This window comes from Oncorhynchus clarkii, chromosome 16 (assembly GCF_045791955.1).
Source record: "Oncorhynchus clarkii lewisi isolate Uvic-CL-2024 chromosome 16, UVic_Ocla_1.0, whole genome shotgun sequence".
Taxonomy (NCBI): Eukaryota; Metazoa; Chordata; class Actinopteri; order Salmoniformes; family Salmonidae; genus Oncorhynchus; species Oncorhynchus clarkii.
In genome coordinates this window covers 39,877,832-39,896,502 of record NC_092162.1, presented here as the reverse complement: position 1 = coordinate 39,896,502, position 18,671 = coordinate 39,877,832, and the positions used below count along the sequence as shown (strand labels likewise).

Genomic DNA, 18,671 nt, shown 5'->3' with positions numbered 1-18,671 from the left:
CCCCCATTGTATCCCCCCGTTCCTTCTAGCAGACCCTCCTCACTCTGGTATGTGGTACCTTCGTTTCTTGAATAGCTCCTTGCCAACTCGTAGCGTTGTCCTCTAACCAAATCAGTCCCCTCCTTGCAGCAAAGGGCCCTGGCCCCCTCCCCTCCTCTTCCCCGTCCCTCCCCCTCTCTCTCTATCTTTCTCCTGGTCTGTCTGTCTGTTCAATTTATTATCCCTACATCTTCAAATGTTTCTCACCTTCCCCTAACCTTCCCTCCTCACTTTTCCCCCCTTTTGATTGCTCCCTACCCACTCTGCATCCGCTGCGTATGTAATGGAACGAAAGGATGCTGATCATGTCCCCGTCTCCTTCCTCCGGGCCAGCCGTGATAGGCTACAGTCTTTCCCATAATCACCCCATCCCCTCCTAGCATATGACATGTCCCTTACCACCCGTTTACTATGGCTCCAGGGCGTCCGCATAGCCCCTGAATGTTTTATCACACACCCTGATCTGACTCTCCATTCCTTCTAGCTAGTCTTGTCTGGTGATGTAAACAGTGCTACCAGTGTTCTGTCCTCCCAGGCCGGTGTTGCAGACAGCGCTACCAGTGTTCTGTCCTCCCAGGCCAGCTCCCATACACTGTATGTAAGGCATGACGACGATAGAAGAGTTGGCTACAGAACGGGACCAGCCTACTCTCGGAGAAAGCTGGTAGCCACTAGCCACGTGATCTTAACTCGCCGAGCAAGCACGTCTAGAAATCAATGCAAAATTGCCCATGTTCAGAACAAGCGCAAGCAAACCCAGGTCTTGGTTTACTCTATTCAGACCAGTTCCTGTATGGTTCACGAAGGATGATTCATTATTGATTCTCTACCAGGATTTCGGAGTGATCAGTATGCTCTCCGAGTAATAGAACGAAACTGCCAACCTCCGTCCTGGGCGTTCTCCCTTCTGGCAATCCTTGTAGCTTCTTATTCGCCCGATCGTCTTACTTTTCACTTGTATACTTCCTTGTAACCTTGTCGTTGCTTTGCGCCATTAATAACCTGGAGAGGATATCTGCTCCAACCATCAATTGACTAATCATGGCTAGTATAATTGGAAATTGTGGCGATGAAACCCCCCCAAAAATACCAGCCTGCCTCTTTAAATCCCCTTACTACCCCAACACTCCTACCCATTGCCCCAGAGTTCCCATAGCAACGTGTTATTGGGGTTGAATATATGAGGCCGTTTAGCTTCAGTCCGTGTAAAGCAGCTAATAATAGATGGACCTTATTCTAATCCCCAGTCCCTCTTTATTGAGCTGTATTTTTAACGATAGTTAATTATGTCAATCATATAGTTGATAGAACCCCCATCTCTGTTTAGCACTCTTCACTCTAGTGTCTACGTCTATTAATAACAACAACTGTCGAGGCTATAATACACTGAGTGTACAAAACATTAAGAACACCTTCCTAATATTGAGTTGCCCCACAGGGATGCCGGCCCGTGGTGACTCCAATGCTTCCCACAGTTTGTGTCAAGTTGGCTGGATGTCCTTTGGGTGGTGGACCGTTCTTGATACGCACGGGATACTGTTGAGCGTTAAAAAACCCAGCAGCATTGCAGTTCTTGACACAAACCGGTGCTCCTGGAATCTACTGCCATACCCCATTCAAAGGCACTTAAATCTTGCCCATTCACCCTCTGAATGGCACACATACACAATCCACGTCTCAAATGTCTTAACAATCCTTCTTTTAACCTGTCTCCTCCCCTTCATCTTCACTGATTTGAAGTGGATTTAACAAGTGACATCAACAAGGGATCATAGCTTTCACCATGGATTCACCTGGTCAGTCTGTCATGAAAAGAGCAGGTGTTCCTAATGTTTTGTACACTCAGTGTATACTGTAACACTGTCCCAAGGACACGGAGTGGAAGTATGCATCTGTCTACAGTAGGAGGCAACATGAATGAATTGTAACACACTGGTAATACTAGTGCCTGCTCGGTCCTTTCCTATATGCAGGGCTGGTGTACAGACACTGCTGGCTGGCTGGCTGGTCTCTGTACCCAAAGTGCAAGAGCGCCCACTATTGGTAGTCATTGTGTTGATGACGCCATTGCAGTGCTCAGCTTTAATGAAATGGACTGAGGAGTAAGGCTTGCGGCTGGGTGAAGGAACGGGGGCTATCAAAAAAAAATCATTTGAATATTCATATCGGTGTCATAAGTGCATCCAAGAGTGTCACGACTGAGAAGGAAAAAAATGTTACAACACATTTTAAGAGAATGAGACATTTCTCAAAGGAAATATGTTATTAATCTCACAAAAGTAATTTATTGTGCCGTACAGTTCATATGGCTTTTTCGTTGTATGACAGAGTTGGTATGAACAGAAGATTGGACAATACCCTGGCCATGTTTTACAGAGAACACCGGCACCAAAATAGCATAATCGCAACGTTTGCATCATGAAGGCCTGGCAGGGCAGGCCGAGAGGAAATGAGGTCATCAAACCTCGCCGGCTCTGCTTCTCAAGCGCTCCTGTGTGACGCAACAGCGCCGTACAGAGAACATCCACCCGATGACAGAGGAGACATGTTAAAGCCTGTACACACACTCAAAAACCAACCAGGAGGGCCACATTCAGAGAGAACTGTACAGTAGGCCCTCTTTCTCTACCGCTGGGAGGAGTCTGTTGCGCTCCTGTTCATATACTGTATCTTCGTAGCAAGACTGTGTACAAAACTCTGGAATGTACACGTAGCCAGCTGCATCATGAACCCTTGGTTACATATTGACTGAGACACGTTGGCAAGAGAAGAAGAAAATGACGGGAGGACACATGGGCCTGCCACTTCACTGAAGAAGACAAGAGAGCGGGGGTACAATCCTACAACATTACAAAGACATGATGATGTCATGGCTTCGGATGAGAAGGCAGTTGGTTTCTCGGATGCCAGGTCTGAGACAGATGATGCTTTTCACACCAGTGAGCCGAGCCAAACTGAGCTGGACAGAGCTGGCCTGGCTCTGCACCCACCGTAGTTCCTGGAACTGTGCTGGAAAGGACCATGTGAAAATAGAATACCCCTGCCAGCACTGGTTTGGTTTGGGTTGGCATGATAGTGTGAAAAGGGTAACAGGCTGGCTGGCATCCACACCATTTGTTAGACCAGTCATCTATCTTCTATGTACACCGAGCTAGGAGTTTACTGGTCAGATCCCACTGACTTGAGTCAAAAATACACACACATAAATATTGCCTGTTCCTAGCGCACCCTACAGCGTGGCGGCCGCTAGGGTTTGGTCCTTAGTAACAGAGAAGCCCTGAGAAGTCTGTTTTCATGTCGTTGCCCCTGACAGTTCCTGGTTTGAACTTGCGCGTGTCTGCGTGTGTGTTGATCACGTGTCAGCGAGTGTTTGCTTGTGCACGTTGTCAAATAGTGCTTCGGATTTCACAGGCATTTGATGATGATAGTTCTCTACATTTCCGTTGTGTTCGTCAATTGCATGACTGCTGAATAAGATGAGATTGCCATTGACTGTACTGTCAATATTGGGCAATAAAGACGCATTGTATAAAACAAGATATCGAAGTGCCACAGCCAAGTGCTACGGCCAACTGTCAATCTCTGTCTACCAAACAAAGCCAAAATGGCACATTTGTTATAGGTTCGAGGTTTAGTATGTGTGTGTGTGCGTGTGTGTGTGTGTGTGTGTGCGTATACTTTTACATGTCAGTGTGTGTTGAGTTGCTAACTTTGGCACTGAGACACTATCCATTCGACAGCATAGTTTGTTGCGTTGAAAGGAAGCACATAGATGAATGCTAGTCCCCTGATAAACAACACCAATCCACAACTTCAGTCACTGTAACACAACATTACGGAGTTGATTATCATTGACATCTACGGCGCGCAAAACTGCCCAAAAAACACCAGCGGCGCAGTTGGAAAGAAGATTCAGTTCGAGGTCTGCCAGTTCGGATTCTGATTCGTCTCTCTCTCTGGATACATCCGTACTAATGGGAAACTCCTCAAAAAACAACACCTCATCTAAAGAAATCATTTACAAAACCAGGATTACAAACAAACAAAATATAATGGTATATATAGATATGTATGGACTAATTAATACATTGAGAAAGAAAGAAAATTCAAGAAAAAAAAAAATGTTTTTTTTAACAGTATTCAAAAGCAAATAACAGCAGAAAAATCGATTAGCATATTCAGTTTGGTTTCATCCTGTGTTTGTCTTTTTCAGAAACGTGTTTTGCTTTGCATCCGTTGGAAATAGTCTATTGTTCAGTTCATGCTTTCTGTTTTGGCCATTCCTCTATGTAGATACAAACAAAAAGATAGTAAAAAAAAAAGATTTTTTTTTGTTGTCAAAGAGTCCGCTTTTCGTTTTTGTTGCCATCACGCCATCTTCCCTCTTCTCTATATCAGGACTCACGAGTCCAGTCGGTTGCATCATGTCGTCTCTCCGTCCCTCTTTTATAATAGTATCTCTGCAGGTCTCTCTGCGTGTCTGCATGTTACTTATCAGGAACCTGTGAGTCAGAGAACCTGAGATATAGTGTCTGTACAGTTAGGTGTAAGTCTCTGCTGTCCTGTCATGTCCTGCTTGGAGAGACTGATGTGCAGTAGGGAGATGGAGAGGATGCAGAGGAAAGCGAGGGAGGGCCAGCATTGGAAGGGGCAAGGTGGGTGTATGTGTGTCTGTGTGTCTGTGTGTGTTTGTGTGTGTGTGTGCGTGCGTGCGTGTGTATGATTACGTCAGTTAGTGTGTGTATTTGAGTGCACAGACTGTATTTGTGTGTGATCGCCTCTCCTCCTCACTGCGCCCTCCTGGCACGGCTCTTCCTATCCCCTTCGCTGCCACTCTCCAGAGCCCAGGATTCCCCCTCACTGTCCGAGCCCCTGTCCTCTTCTTCCCCATCATCATAATCATCCTCATCTTCCTCCTCTGGGGAGGGCTCACTGCCGTTCTCTGTCCCCCAGCTGTCCTCCTCGTCCTCGGCCTCAGTCTTCATGGTGGCGGGGGGCTTGGTGGAGGCTGGTGGAGCGGGTGGAGGGGCAGGCGGTGGGGAGCTCTCTCCACTGCTCTCTGTCTGGTCCTCGAAGGCCTCTGGGTTCTCTAACATCTCCCTGATCAGAGGAGGCATGGGGCCTGGGATCTCCATCTTCAGAGTGAGGGCCCTCTCGGCCCCTGTTCACACACCACAGGGGAAAAAACATTCATGTTAACGAGTCTAGAAAGTCATGTCTTAGCGTTCGCTTATAGTGCTAGATGTTCCAGGCGTTATGGAAGTAATCCTGACGTCCCAAGTGCTATCTCAAATGTTCTGCTTCCACCATAATCTATGTGTATCATTCAGACTGTGTGTGTTAGCTGGTGGTCTGGTGTAATTGTAGTGTACTCTTTCTGTATTATAACAATACTGACCCTTGGTGCTGATGCCTCTGAGGTCAGTGATCTTCATCAGCATGCGGGGGAACATGTGTGGTTTGTTGGGGCGTCTGCGACGGGCGTAGATCTTCAGGGCCTCCAGCAGGGGCTCCTGCAGCTTGTCCACCTTCTGGGGCTCCTCCAGGTCCATACGGTCTGAGGGACGGACAGGGGGAGAGGATCGCGTTATACACACGATAACGTGACAAACTGGGCACATAAACAGCCATAAGACTAGGATGGGAATGATGTAATTGATGATTTTGAGGTCATTACAATCGTATCATGTTATTGGTAACAACTACAGGTAAATAAAGTGTCAAGTGGAGTGCAACCAAACTATTCCATCCCCACATTTCTACTGGTATTGTAGCTGAGTGAGGATGTTATCGCGGCCTAACACCTCAAAGACATTTAGGTCTGTATTAGTTCTTAACGTTGTATTGACGAGCAGTAAAATAGTATTAATCCCCTGAGGGTGCAGTACCTCCAGAAATGAGGGAGATGGCGCTGAGGAGGCCAGTCTCTGTGTCGTCCATCTCCAGAGGCAGCAGCTGGCCAGCGAAGGCAAACACCAGGTCTGTGAGCGGGCCGAAGCCTGCGTTGTGCATCTGGGTCCGGTTCAGGGTCAGCCCGTCAGAGAAAGTCATGGTGTCCTGCTCTGGGGTGTAGCGCGTGCAGATCCTCAACATCTAGAGGTGAAAGAGAGAGGGGGAAAGGTGGAATGACCGAGAAAGAGAGGGGGAAGGATATAAATAAATACAAATACAACAGGAAGGCTAAACCATATAGTAGGCTATGTTCTTTATCGATTGTCCATTAAAACAACAGGCTAATCTCTCGTCATCTGTTCACCTTTCCCTCTATACAGCACGTGGGGCTACTCTTGCAATACCGCCACTATCCACTGAGAGGCAGTGTCCCCTCATCATTACATTGCCACATCTCTGAGTCTCAGAGAATATAGCAGGGTCCGTTGACAGAGCGGATGAGGGGATAGAAAGAACCAGGTAAGTACCAGGATGTCCAGGCAGGCTGACTTGAGGAGGGTGATCTGGTCAGCGATGGTGAGGGTGGTGAAGCCGGGGAGGCGCTTGGCAAACTCCACGATCTTGATGATGCACTTGGTGGAGAGCTCACTGAACTTATCCCACAGCCCCAGGTCCAGTTGCACGCGCTGCTCTGCACTGGAGTTCTGGAGGACGGGAGAGACAGAAAGAGAGAGAGAGAGAGAGAGAGAGAGAGAGTGAGCGTGGGGATGGCAGGGACACAGACAGGGTTCTTATTAGACATTGATCAGGTAGAAGAGTTATTGGTTATTATTTTATTTTTTTTACCTTTATTTAACTAGGCAAGTCAGTAACCCTGTACGCTGGGCCAAATGTGTGCCGCCCTATGGGACTATCCCGATCACGGCTGGTTGTGATACAGCCCGGGATCGAACCAGGGTCTGTAGTGATGCCTCTAGCACTGAGATGCAATGCCGTAGACGGCTGCGCCACTCAGCAGCCTTTACCACAGGTATGACAAAACATGTATTTTTAACGCTCCAGTTTATAATAGCAATAAGGCATTTTGCGGGTTTGTGGTATATTGCCAATATATCACGGCTAAAGGGCTGTATCCATAAGAACAGCCATTAGCCGTGGTATATTGGCCATATACCACAAGCCCTCGGGCCTTTTGCTTAATTATTATTCAGGTAGAATAATAACACCACTGACTGGACATCAACCAACTAGGTTGAATGCTCTCACAGTCTTACAGTACACCAACCAATCACCTACCAATCACCCACAGCGACAAAGTGGAGTCGGAGTTCAACGGCTCAGACACGAGACGTACGTGGCAGGGTCTACAGACAATCACGGACTACAAAGGGGAAAACCAGCCACGTCGCGGACACCGGCGTCTTGCTTCCGGACAAGCTGAACACTTTCTTCGCCCGCTTTGAGGATAACACAGTGCCACCGACACGGCCCGCTCCCAAGGACCGCGGGCTCTCGTTCTCCGTGGCCGACGTGAGTAAGACATTTAAGCGCGTTAACCCTTGCAAGGCTGCCGGCCCAGACGGCATCCCTAGCCACGTCCTCAGAGCATGCGCAGACCAGCTGGCTGGTGTGTTTACGGACATATTCAATCTCTCCCTATCCCAGTCTGCTGTTCCCACATGCTTCAAGATGTCCACCATTGTTCCTGTACCCAAGAAAGCAAAGATAACTGAACTAAATGACTATTCACTTGTCATCATGAAGTGATTTGAGAGACTAGTCAAGGATCATATCTCTTGCACCTTACCTGTCACCCTAGACCCACTTCAATTTACTTACTGCCCCAATAGGTTCACAGACCATGCAATTGCCATCGCACTGGACAAGAGGAATACCTATGTAAGAATGCTGTTCATTGACGGGCCGCCCCCAGGTGGTGAAGGTAGGAAACAACACCTTCACTTTGCTGATCCTCAACACAAGGGCCCCTCATGGGTGCGTGCTCAGCCCCCTCATGTACTCCCTGCTCACCCATGACTGCGAGGCCACGCCCGCCTCCAACTCAATCATCAAGTTTGCAGACGACACAACAGTAGTAGGCATGATAACCAACAATGACGAGACGGCCTACAGGGGGAAGGTGAGGGCCCTGGGAGAGTGGTGCCAGGAAAATAACCTCACTCAACATCAAAAAAACAAAGGAGCTGATCATGGACTTCAGAAAACAGCAGAGGGAGCACGCCCCGGTCCGAATTGATGGGATCACAGTGGAGAAGGTGGAAAGATTCAAAGTTCCTCGGCGTACACATCACTGACAAGCTGAAATGGTCCACCTCAAATGTATATACTGTATTCTATTATACTGTATTTTAGTCAATGCTCATCCTAATATTTGTATATTTCCTAATTAAATTATTTTACTTTTAAAATGTGTGTGTATTGTTGTGTATTGTTAGATACTACTGCACTGTTGGAGCTAGGAACACAAGCATTTCGCTACACCCGCAATAACCTCTGCTAAACATGTATATGTGACCAATGACATTTGATTTGATTGGGAGAAATTTGATTTACCCTAAACTGGCCTTTTGAGTTGGGGAAAGTGTGCATGTTTATAGTGGATCAGTGTCTTTACATGGGATGTGAATCAGTATGTTCTAACAGGGAAAAAAGGACAAATACCCAAATGTGTGAGACTCTTACGGTGTGGTATTTGCCCAGCTGCAGCAGTGAGGGGAAGGTGTCTTGGTGGGCCTTGCTAACTTTGTTGACCAGCTCCTCCAGTTCTCCACTCAGCTCATAACTCTCCGGAGGCACCAACTCCTCCTTCACGTCCTTCTTCTTCTTGTTCCTGTCGTTGCGCACTGCTAGGGAGGAGAAGAGGAGGAGGAGGATTAAGAGGAGGATGAGGTGGAAGAGGAGGAGAGGAAGAGCAGAAGGAGGAACACAGCAACACGTGAGTGAGGACGTCCGTTGGCTTCCCACTGACTCGCCGCAATTCGGTGATGTTGCGTACCAGTTAGTGAGCCATATTATACAATCCAGCTCATAACAGCACTTAAACAAAGTGATGACACTATCTCTCCATTCACTGTTATCTCCCTCCCTCTTCCTCCCTCCCTCTCCCTCCTCCCATTCTTTCCTTCCTCTCAGGATATCCAGAAATAGCAGGGGGACAATGTGATCCACGTCCTAACACACATCCCACACAAACAATACACCCACATAAGTGTCCCATGGGCAAACCTTTCTACCACTCACCTCACCTCGCACACACACTCTCACAGACATACACAGTCACATTGAGTAAATTGAGCTCTTTTGTGACCAAGAATTTGCTATCACTCTCATTTTTTTTGTATTTGTCATAACAGAATGATCAGTTGGAGCCAAGTCAAAAAGGCTATTTTTTACAGAGAGCGACTATACTGAAATGAAAGTGCGAATGAAAGGTGAGGGGTTTTGGTAGGGCAAGGGTGTGTTGAGAGTGAGATGACTGGTGAAACACCTAGTCTGTGTCCCTAAGGGCACCCTGTAACCTAGAAGGGCACTACTTTGCACCAGACAAAAGCAGTGCACTATATAGGGAATAGGGTGTCATTTGGGACGCTGATTCGCAGGAAGAGTCATTTAGTAACGCGATTAGTCACAAGGGTGGTACTGTGCCCAGTCTTTCCAAATCAGTACCCTGCTGCTTCTTCGTTTCACTTCCTACTTCCTCCTGGGTGAATCATTTTAGATCAAACTATACCAGCGACTATCTAAAAGCATATTGAGTGCTTTGTTTATATACTCTGAGTGTGTGTGTGTGTGTGTGTGTGTGTGTGTGTGTGTGTGTGTGTGTGTGTGTGTGTGTGTGTGTGTGTGTGTGTGTGTGTGTGTGTGTGTGTGTGTGTGTGTGTGTGTGTGCACTTCCATGTGTGTGTTTGTGCATGAGAGTGTGTGCTTGCATTCCTGCTTCCGTATCACAGGGCCTGGATGTCCTAGGTCAGTAGTCCCCATCCCCCCCAGCCTCGCTTACGTCTCTCACCTTCCTTGGACATGCCGACCTCGAAGCACTTCTGCAGTCGGCAGTACTGGCAGCGGTTCCTGGTGACCTTGTTGATCTGGCAGTTCTTGTCCCGGTGACAGGTGTACACCATGTTCTTCTGGATACTGCGCCGGAAGAAGCCCTGGAGACGAGAAAAGAGAGGGGAAGGAGCAGATGAAACGCGGCCCGGTGGAGGGAGTGACATTGTAACGTTATCTTTCAATCTTTCATGTCTGTTCATTTCTCAGATCCCGGGATTCCCAACTGAAACATTTTAGCACGTTTTGCACTGTTGCGACTTCCTCATCCAGGCTTTGATCTCGTACATTCTCATGGCGACGCCTCGCCGTCCTGTGTTCAATACTTTCACCCGCTCTATCCTTACAGCGTCCGCGACGTCATACTTTTGGACATTAGAAACGAGACCACTGGCATGCTGCCTGCCAGTGTTACGTTTGAGTGTTGTCAGTGCGTGTGATGATGCCGGTGATCATGAAACAAAAGCCGGGGCCTCCTCACCTTGCAGCCCTCACAGGAGCTGACCCCGTAGTGATAGCCGGAGGACTTGTCCTGGCACACGAAGCAGGGCTTGTAGATGCGTGGCGGGGGAGGTGGAGAGGGAGAGCTGGGGACCATCTCCTCTGAGCTGGTGCTCTGGGTCTCCACCGCTGCAGAATATAAGAGAGGTGGATGAGTCGTTTGATTTTTGTTACATTTTCTAGTTAGCGAGCCAGTTGCACGCCAGTTGTCACGCTTAGGTTAGACTACACCAAATAAAGACGGGGAGATTTTGGCTGACTATTGGTAGTGAGAAGATAGACACAGTCAGAATGGAATGGAAGATATGACTTTTAGTCCCATGTCCCCAGTGCACCCTACCATCATTCACCCTAAGGGGGCAGCACTGAGCGCTCAGGTCACAGATCAGAGTTCAGTGTCTGTTTTAGAGTTGGGAGGGGCTGTAATTGACAGAGGTAAAGAAAACAAACCATTTTACAACAGGCAGATAAGTGGAGGTGTGATTGATTAGATTGACAGATCTCAGTCTCTGATAGGGCCTGGCGGCTGAATGGGCGGGGCTGTGGCTGCAGCTAGGGATCCCTCATTCCACAGTGACTCACTCACTGAGACTGGCATCCACTTGCCTCAGGAGAAATCTGCCACTCGCCCCACAAGGTAGCTAAGGTATAGGAAGATGAGAGAGCAAAATGTCCATGCACAACTGATGTCCGCTTCGGTCTGCCCCTCCCACTGCTGCAGACTGCAGACTCAAACCCAGTCCCACACGCTGACTGCCATACCCACTGACGTCACAGTTGAACCTTGAGTCACATGCTCCTACGCTAAATGAAACAGAATTATGTTTGAAATATGCTCCTTTTGGCACTGAGCTACACCACGTCTGGATTCCATACTTCCCAAGAGAGACACACTCAGACACACGCACGCACGCACACGCCAACAGACATGCCGCCACCGCCACACACTGACAAACACACATACACTGCACACTCTCAGTAACACCCCCCCCCCCACCCAACACCACTTCTTTCAACTTTCACCCCTGGTCACCCCTCAAACTTCAACTCCCCAACTTCTCCAGCTCCAGCCTCCAAAACGCCACCACCCCCTGACAAACAAACCCTATATTCCTCTCATTTCCTGGCCCTAAATTCCTCAGCTTGGCCCTGTCAGGGTTCAATAGAGGCCCAGACTTATAAGCTGGCCTATAAAGATAGTCTCATGGCTGGCCTGGAGGCCCCATCCCTGCTGGCCAGGCCTTTACTAGGATCCAGTCACCTTGGGCAAGCTATTCACACCACCAGCTGTAGACCCAGGCCCGTGAAAAACAGCAGAGAAAATCATCAAATAAAAACAGGGAGGCTCTAGAATTCTAACTTTTACTGCCTCCCGCCTCCCCCTAACACCTTCAATGGAAACCACAGGGCTAGCTTACATTTAACCTACAATCCCCCCTCCTCCAGTCCCCCTTCCCTCCTTTCCTCCTCTCCCCCTTTCCCTCATACCCAAACCACCAGCTTGCCTTTTTTACGAGAGTGGGGACTTCAAAAAGAAGGGAAAAGGGGGTATAAAAGGAGGAGTGTGATTAAAGAAAAACGGAGAAAGCCAGGGGACAGAAAAGGGGAGGGGGTGAGAGGAGGACACAGTTGTTGCCGCTCAGGGCTAGCCTTGTTCGATACCAAGATGACCATTACTGCTACGGCTGTTAGCTACTGCTGCTGCAACTCTGCTACTGTTACTACTGCTACTGCTGCTGCCACTGTAACTCTGCTACTGTTACTACTGCTACTGCTGCTGCCACTGTAACTCCGCTACTGTTACTACTACTACTGCTGCTGCCACTGTAACTCTGCTACTGTTACTACTGCTACTGCTGCTGCCACTAACTCTGCTACTGTTACTACTGCTGCTGCCACTGTAACTCTGCTCCTGTTACTACTGCTACTGCTGCTGCCACTAACTCTGCTACTGTTACTACTGCTGCTGCCACTGTAACTCTGCTACTGTTACTACTGCTACTGCTGCTGCCACTGTAACTCTGCTACTGTTACTACTGCTACTGCTGCTGCCACTGTAACTCTGCTACTGTTACTACTGCTACTGCTGCTGCCACTGTAACTCTGCTACTGTTACTACTGCTGCTGACACTGTAACTTTGCTACTGTTACTACTGCTACTGCTGCTGCCACTGTAACTCTGCTACTGTTACTACTGCTACTGCTGCTGCCACTGTAACTCTGCTACTGTTACTACTACTACTGCTGCTGCCACTGTAACTCTGCTACTGTTACTACTACTACTGCTGCTGCCACTGTAACTCTGCTACTGTTACTACTGCTACTGCTGCTGCCACTGTAACTCTGCTACTGTTACTACTGCTACTGCTGCTGCCACTGTAACTCTGCTACTGTTACTACTACTACTGCTGCTGCCACTGTAACTCTGCTACTGTTACTACTGCTACTGCTGCTGCCACTGTAACTCTGCTACTGTTACTACTGCTACTGCTGCTGCCACTGTAACTCTGCTACTGTTACTACTGCTACTGCTGCTGCCACTGTAACTCTGCTACTGTTACTACTGCAACTGCTGCTGCCACTGTAACTCTGCTACTGTTACTACTGCTGCTGCCACTGTAACTCTGCTACTGTTACTACTGCTGCTGACACTGTAACTCTGCTACTGTTACTACTGCTGCTGCCACTGTAACTCTGCTACTGTTACTACTGCTACTGTCAATACTAAAGTAACAAATCACCCTCTACTCTAACCACTTTGAAAATAAGTGACTGTGTCTGGACTCATATTCCCTATATAGTGCAGTACTCTTGACCCAGGTCAGAAATGGGCCGAGGTCAAACGCTGTGCACTAAATAGGGGATAGGGTGGCGTTGGTTATGCACATTGTTTCTGCAGCAGTGGAGCTGCAGCTATCCTCGTGGCCCTGAATGTATCAAACACAGGGAACGAGTGGAACCGCGCAGAACGTCCCAGGAACCTGTGTGTTCATGCAATAATAACAGCAGTAAACGGGCCATGTGTTGACGAGTCTTTTGAAAAGGACAACTCCTGTGTGGGGTCTAGAAATGGATACTATCCGTTACTGACTGACACCGTCTGAGTGGCGGAGAGGTGGAACAAGAGAGAGAGGGGGGGGGGGGGGGGGGCAGCGAGAGAGAGAGAGAAGGGGGATGAAGTCAGAGAGAGAAAGATAAACTAGGACAGAGACGGAACTGCTTGCTGCCGTGGTAAAACAGAATACGACTCCTTTTCTCTCTCTCTCTCTCTCTCTCTCTCTCTCTCTCTCTCTCTCTCTCTCTCTCTCTCTCTCTCTCACACACACACACGCACGCACGCACACTCACACACACCCGTAAACACACGCCTATCCAAATACCGCTCCACATTTACCCCACCCCAAGAAAGCAGGCCCACATTTAATGATCAATCAACCCCCCTGAGCCCCTTCCCCTGTCTTTTCATGTCTACCCCTGTCCCCCAAACCCAGCTCATCTCTGTTTAGAAAACAAATGCTTCTGAAATGAGAGGCCCTCTTATCAGTTCTGAAGCCTGGACCTCAATTTGCATGACAATCCCCCTCTGGAGGGCTGCAGGCTGGTGATGGACGAGAGGTGGGTGGTAGGTGGTGGGTGGGGGCTATGTGTAAGGGGTGACAGAGGGGAGGAGAAGAGAAGAGAGGAGGGTATAGTTGAGTTATGAGTAGCCACTGCTCATTTCCTGCTAAGTATCAGTTTACCTCTAATCCCTCTCTTTCAATGGCCTCTGTACACAAGTGGCCCAGCTGCACTGGCCTGGCCTACACTAATCCCCAGTCTCACACACACACACACACACACACACACACACACACACACACACACACTGACACACACACACACACACACACACACGTAGGCACGCGTGCACAGTGCACACACACACAAACATGCACGTACACACACACCCCTCCATCTGCGGAGTTACATCAGTAACATCCTATCACTGCACCTCATTAGACGTGAAATGTAAGTGCACTAGACAGAAATAGCCGTTTAGCTGAAGGTCATTTACATTCAATTCTAGGTCAACATCAACTGGGCCAATTGACTTCCCTTGATGTTGAACCGATCCAATAGAAGAAGGAGAGAATGAAGGGAGGACAAACAGAACAAAAGAGAAGGGGCTTTCTGGAGATTTTCAAAACCTGTCTTTTGTTTTGTCTGAGTGGAGTGGAATTGAGTGGAGTGGAGTGGAGAGGCAAGGAGAGGAGAGGAGTGGAGAGGCAAGGAGAGGAGTGGAGAGGCAAGGAGAGGAGAGGAGTGGAGAGGAGAGGCAAGGAGAGGAGAGGAGTGGAGTGGAGAGACAAGGAGAGGAGTGGAGTGGAGTGGAGAGGCAAGGAGAGGAGTGGAGAGGAGTGGAGAGGAGTGGAGAGGAGTGGAGAGGCAAGGAGAGGAGTGGAGAGGAGTGGAGAGGCAAGGAGAGGAGTGGAGAGGCAAGGAGAGGAGTGGAGAGGCAATGAGATGAGTGGAGAGGAGTGGAGAGGCAAGGAGAGGAGTGGAGAGGCAAGGAGAGGAGTGGAGAGGCAAGGAGAGGAGTGGAGAGGAGTGGAGAGGTGAGGAGTGGAGAGGGGAGGAGTGGAGAGGACTGGAGTGGAGGGGTGAGGAGTGGAGAGGAGAGGAGAGGCAAGGAGAGGAGAGGCAAGGAGAGAAGTGGAGTGGAGAGGAGAGGCAAGGAGAGGAGAGGAGTGGAGTGGAGAGGCAAGGAGAGGAGTGGAGTGGAATGGAGTGGAGAGGCAAGGAGAGGAGTGGAGAGGCAAGGAGAGGAGTGGAGAGGAGTGGAGAGGCAAGGAGAGAGTGGAGAGGAGTGGAGAGGAGAGGAGTGGAGAGGCAAGGAGAGGAGTGGAGAGGCAAGGAGAGGAGTGGAGAGGAGTGGAGAGGCGAGGAGCGGAGTAGAGTGGAGAGAGGAGGAGAGGGGAGTGGAGAGGGGAGGAGTGGAGAGGGGAGGAGTGGAGAGGACTGGAGTGGAGGGGTGAGGAGTGGAGGGGTGAGGAGAGGCAAGGAGAGGAGAGGCAAGGAGAGAAGTGGAGAGGAGTGGAGAGGAGTGGAGAGTGGAGAAGTGGAGAGGCAAGGAGAGGAGTGGAGAGGAGAGGAGTGGAGGGGAGAGGGGAGGGGTGGAGAGGAGGGGAGTGGAGAGGAGTGGAGTGAAGAGGAAAGGAGAGTGGGTGCAATAACAATTGAATTGTGAGCAGAGCAAAGGCTTGACTGTTGACTGTGTGCCTCATAGAGCTGGGACGATAAACCGGAAATTATCAACACTGACCGCGCCAACCATTTATCGAGGGCAGTGAACTGGTATCGATAATCACGATAAGTGAGAAATGAAATAAGTCTGCTAATACAGGCTATTACTGACGGTACATTTGATAGTTACAACATTCCTAGCAGTAGTAGTAGTTGTAAGGGTATGGTAATATACGAAAGTAGCTTAACTGGTGCAAATGAACATTATAAACATATCATTGTATTTCTCATTATTCTGGTATGGCTCTCTGTCCATATCGCCCAGCTCTAGTGCCTCAGGCGTTTTGTGTTGTTGCACAACCCTCTTTTTAACCGAGCAGCTAGGCTAGCATATGACACCCTGGCAGAGGAACAACTTTTCTTTCACAATAGACTGCCTGTCGATGTGGTCTACGTGACTGTGGGTATGATTGAGTCTTCACTGGGACACTGTTCCAGAGAGTCTTGGCATGTGAGTGAGTGAGGGTGTGTGTGTGTGTGTGTGTGTGTGTGTGTGTGTGTGTGTGTGTGTGTGTGTGTGTGTGTGTGTGTGTTAGCCTGTATGCGAATAGAACTGTGGACTTTGAATTCAGAGTGGGCACTCTTCCAGCCAGTGGCTCTGCCCAGTCTCTGCAGGCTACACTCCTCTGCTCTCGGCTTCCACACACTGTACTGCTCTGAAGTGCCGCGGTGCTTGTATGTGCTAGTTGTGACGCTGTTTATCGCTCTTTGTATTGGCCGTGTTTACTGTAGACTGTTACATTCCACCGATGGCCACATCTCTAACTTCATTAAAGAACCCACAGCTGTGTTTTATTTCCCTTGCATGTCACTGTCAGAGGCCAGAAAGTGAGATGAGATTGGTCGAGACTATCTGAACGCTGTGTGTGTGTGTGTGTGTGTGTGTACTGTGTGTGTGTGTATACTGTGTGTGTGTGTGCGTGTGTGTGTGTGTACTGTGTGTGTGCGTGCGTGTGTACTGTGTGTGTGTGTACTGTGTGTGTGTATACTGTGTGTGTGCGTGCGTGTGTGTGTGTGTACTGTGTGTGTGCGTGTGTGCGTTTTGTGCTTTGTCTGTGTGCCCTTACAGAAAAACCACATGATTTCACATGTGGAAAGTCACATGACTTCACATGGAATGGAACATGTGACTACAAGAGAACGTGTTCCCGTTCCCCCCCCCCCTCCCCCCGTAAGGGTGTACTGTGCACGTATGTGTGAGGCAGTGTGCGAGGGAGCGACGGACAGTTGTGTCTGTGTAGACGAGACAGAGTGGCCTGACAGACTGACAGAAGGGCACCAGATTGAGAAGAGCTTGTGGAACAGTGGGGCACCTAAACCCTGATGGGTGTTTCTACTACTCCACTGTATCACAGTGACCCCAGAACGAGCCTGTGCCACAACATAGGGGACAGAGAGAGTGGCATCCCTCCATTTGTTTGTCGTGCCAGTATAGTGCCACCTCTCTCTCTTTCTGTCTCTCCCTCCCTCGGTCTCTCTGCCCACCTCTTCCTGCCACCCCACTTGTGTAAGGCCCTTCAGCACCATACACGTTTCCTTCCTCTTTTTTTTGTCGCACTCCCTTCTTCCGGAGGCTCTGATGCAGTTCTTTATCGTCTCCCCCTGTGGCGTCATGGCTTTTTACATGGGTTGACAGCTCATGTACCAACCCTGGGCTAAACTCTTCCTTCTACTGACAGTACCAGCTCTATACCCCTGTGGTCAAGACAGGTTGCAACGTTGCCAATCATCCTGATGACTTTTACTGGTCAAGCTCTATTGCTGTAAGCTCTCTTGAATCACTGTGTACCTTTCAACTGGGAAAGTGTCCCTTTTACAGCTTGTCTGGACCCTTCCAGGCCTATGATAAATACAACTGCAGAGGGACTGGTTCAGCACTCAGAGGGGAGGAGAGGAGGAGAGGAGATGAGAGGATGAGATGAGGAGAGGGAGAGGAGGAGAGGAAGAGAAGAGGAAGGAGAGGGCGAGGTGGTGGAGGGGAGGAGAGGAGAGGGAGAAGGGGAGAGGAGGGGAGGAGAGGGAGAGAAGAGGAGGGAGAGGGCGAAGAGGGGAGGAGAGGGAGAGAAGAGGAGGGGAGGAGAGGGAGAGGAGATGAAGGAGAGGGAGAGCAGAGGGAGAGGAAGGGAGAGGAGAGGAGAGGAAGGGAGAGGGGGAGAAGAAGAGAGGAAACACCAATGTAGACAGACAGAGCAGTGAACCCACCAACTTAACCCACCCCACAGGACTTTTCACCTCGCTGTCATAACCAGCACCAAGTCACGAAACACACACGCAGACATATGTGTGTATGCACACTGTCTGAGAGAGAGAGAGAGAGAGAGAGAGAGAGAGAGAGAGAGAGAGAGAGAGAAAAGCACTCTATGGCATTGCCATGTACATGAAGAATCACCAGTTCCCGTTCCACAAATGCAAATATTGCATAAGTGGGTTTTCTGACGTGTAGACCTGACGTTCTGAGTTCTATAATGTTGTATGGGTACCTGCAGATTGTATGTATGCTCCTGGTACTGACCCTGCATATACAGCAGCGTACCTCCTATGGTTCCCTCCTATATTACTCATTGTATTTCATTGATATTATTCCCTCTTACCTTGACATTAAATACTGCGTTGTTTGGGAAAGATTTCACTGTACTGTTACACCTGCTGTGTCCTGTAAAATAAATGTTGAAACTTCAAACAGCCAGACAAGGTGGGCAGCCCAAACCAGAGCAGGAAGGCAGGCAGGCAGCAGGTGGGACCGGTAACCGCTTGTGTCTCCGTGGCGTTTCAGTCTGAGACAGGCGCAGAGCGGCGCACTCCTTCAAACCAGCCTTTCTTCTTTACAACACCTCATAAAAATACACTTTTGATTTCTGGGCCTTGATGGAGCCAGCCAAGCCAACAGC

At 49.1% G+C, this 18,671-nt stretch overlaps 1 protein-coding gene across 7 annotated transcripts in view; it reads right to left on the bottom strand.

Annotated features, from left to right (window-relative positions):
• Positions 1-2,297: 2,297 nt before the first annotated feature.
• The window catches only part of LOC139368430 (retinoic acid receptor gamma-A), a 77,641-nt gene continuing 61,267 nt past the window's right edge, over positions 2,298-18,671 (bottom strand). For 3 of the 7 annotated variants that reach the window (XM_071107311.1, XM_071107312.1, XM_071107316.1), the window contains 7 exons: positions 10,481-10,629; positions 9,962-10,103; positions 8,635-8,798; positions 6,459-6,635; positions 5,928-6,132; positions 5,438-5,596; positions 2,298-5,200 (listed from right to left, as the gene is read on the bottom strand). In XM_071107311.1, the coding sequence (XP_070963412.1) occupies positions 4,827-5,200; positions 5,438-5,596; positions 5,928-6,132; positions 6,459-6,635; positions 8,635-8,798; positions 9,962-10,103; positions 10,481-10,629 (1,370 nt within the window). In that variant the 3' untranslated portion in view covers positions 2,298-4,826. Of the gene's footprint in view, positions 5,201-5,437; positions 5,597-5,927; positions 6,133-6,458; positions 6,636-8,634; positions 8,799-9,952; positions 10,104-10,480; positions 10,630-18,671 lie in introns of all 7 variants that reach the window. The other 4 variants (XM_071107313.1, XM_071107317.1, XM_071107314.1 and 1 more) reach the window with 3 other exon arrangements.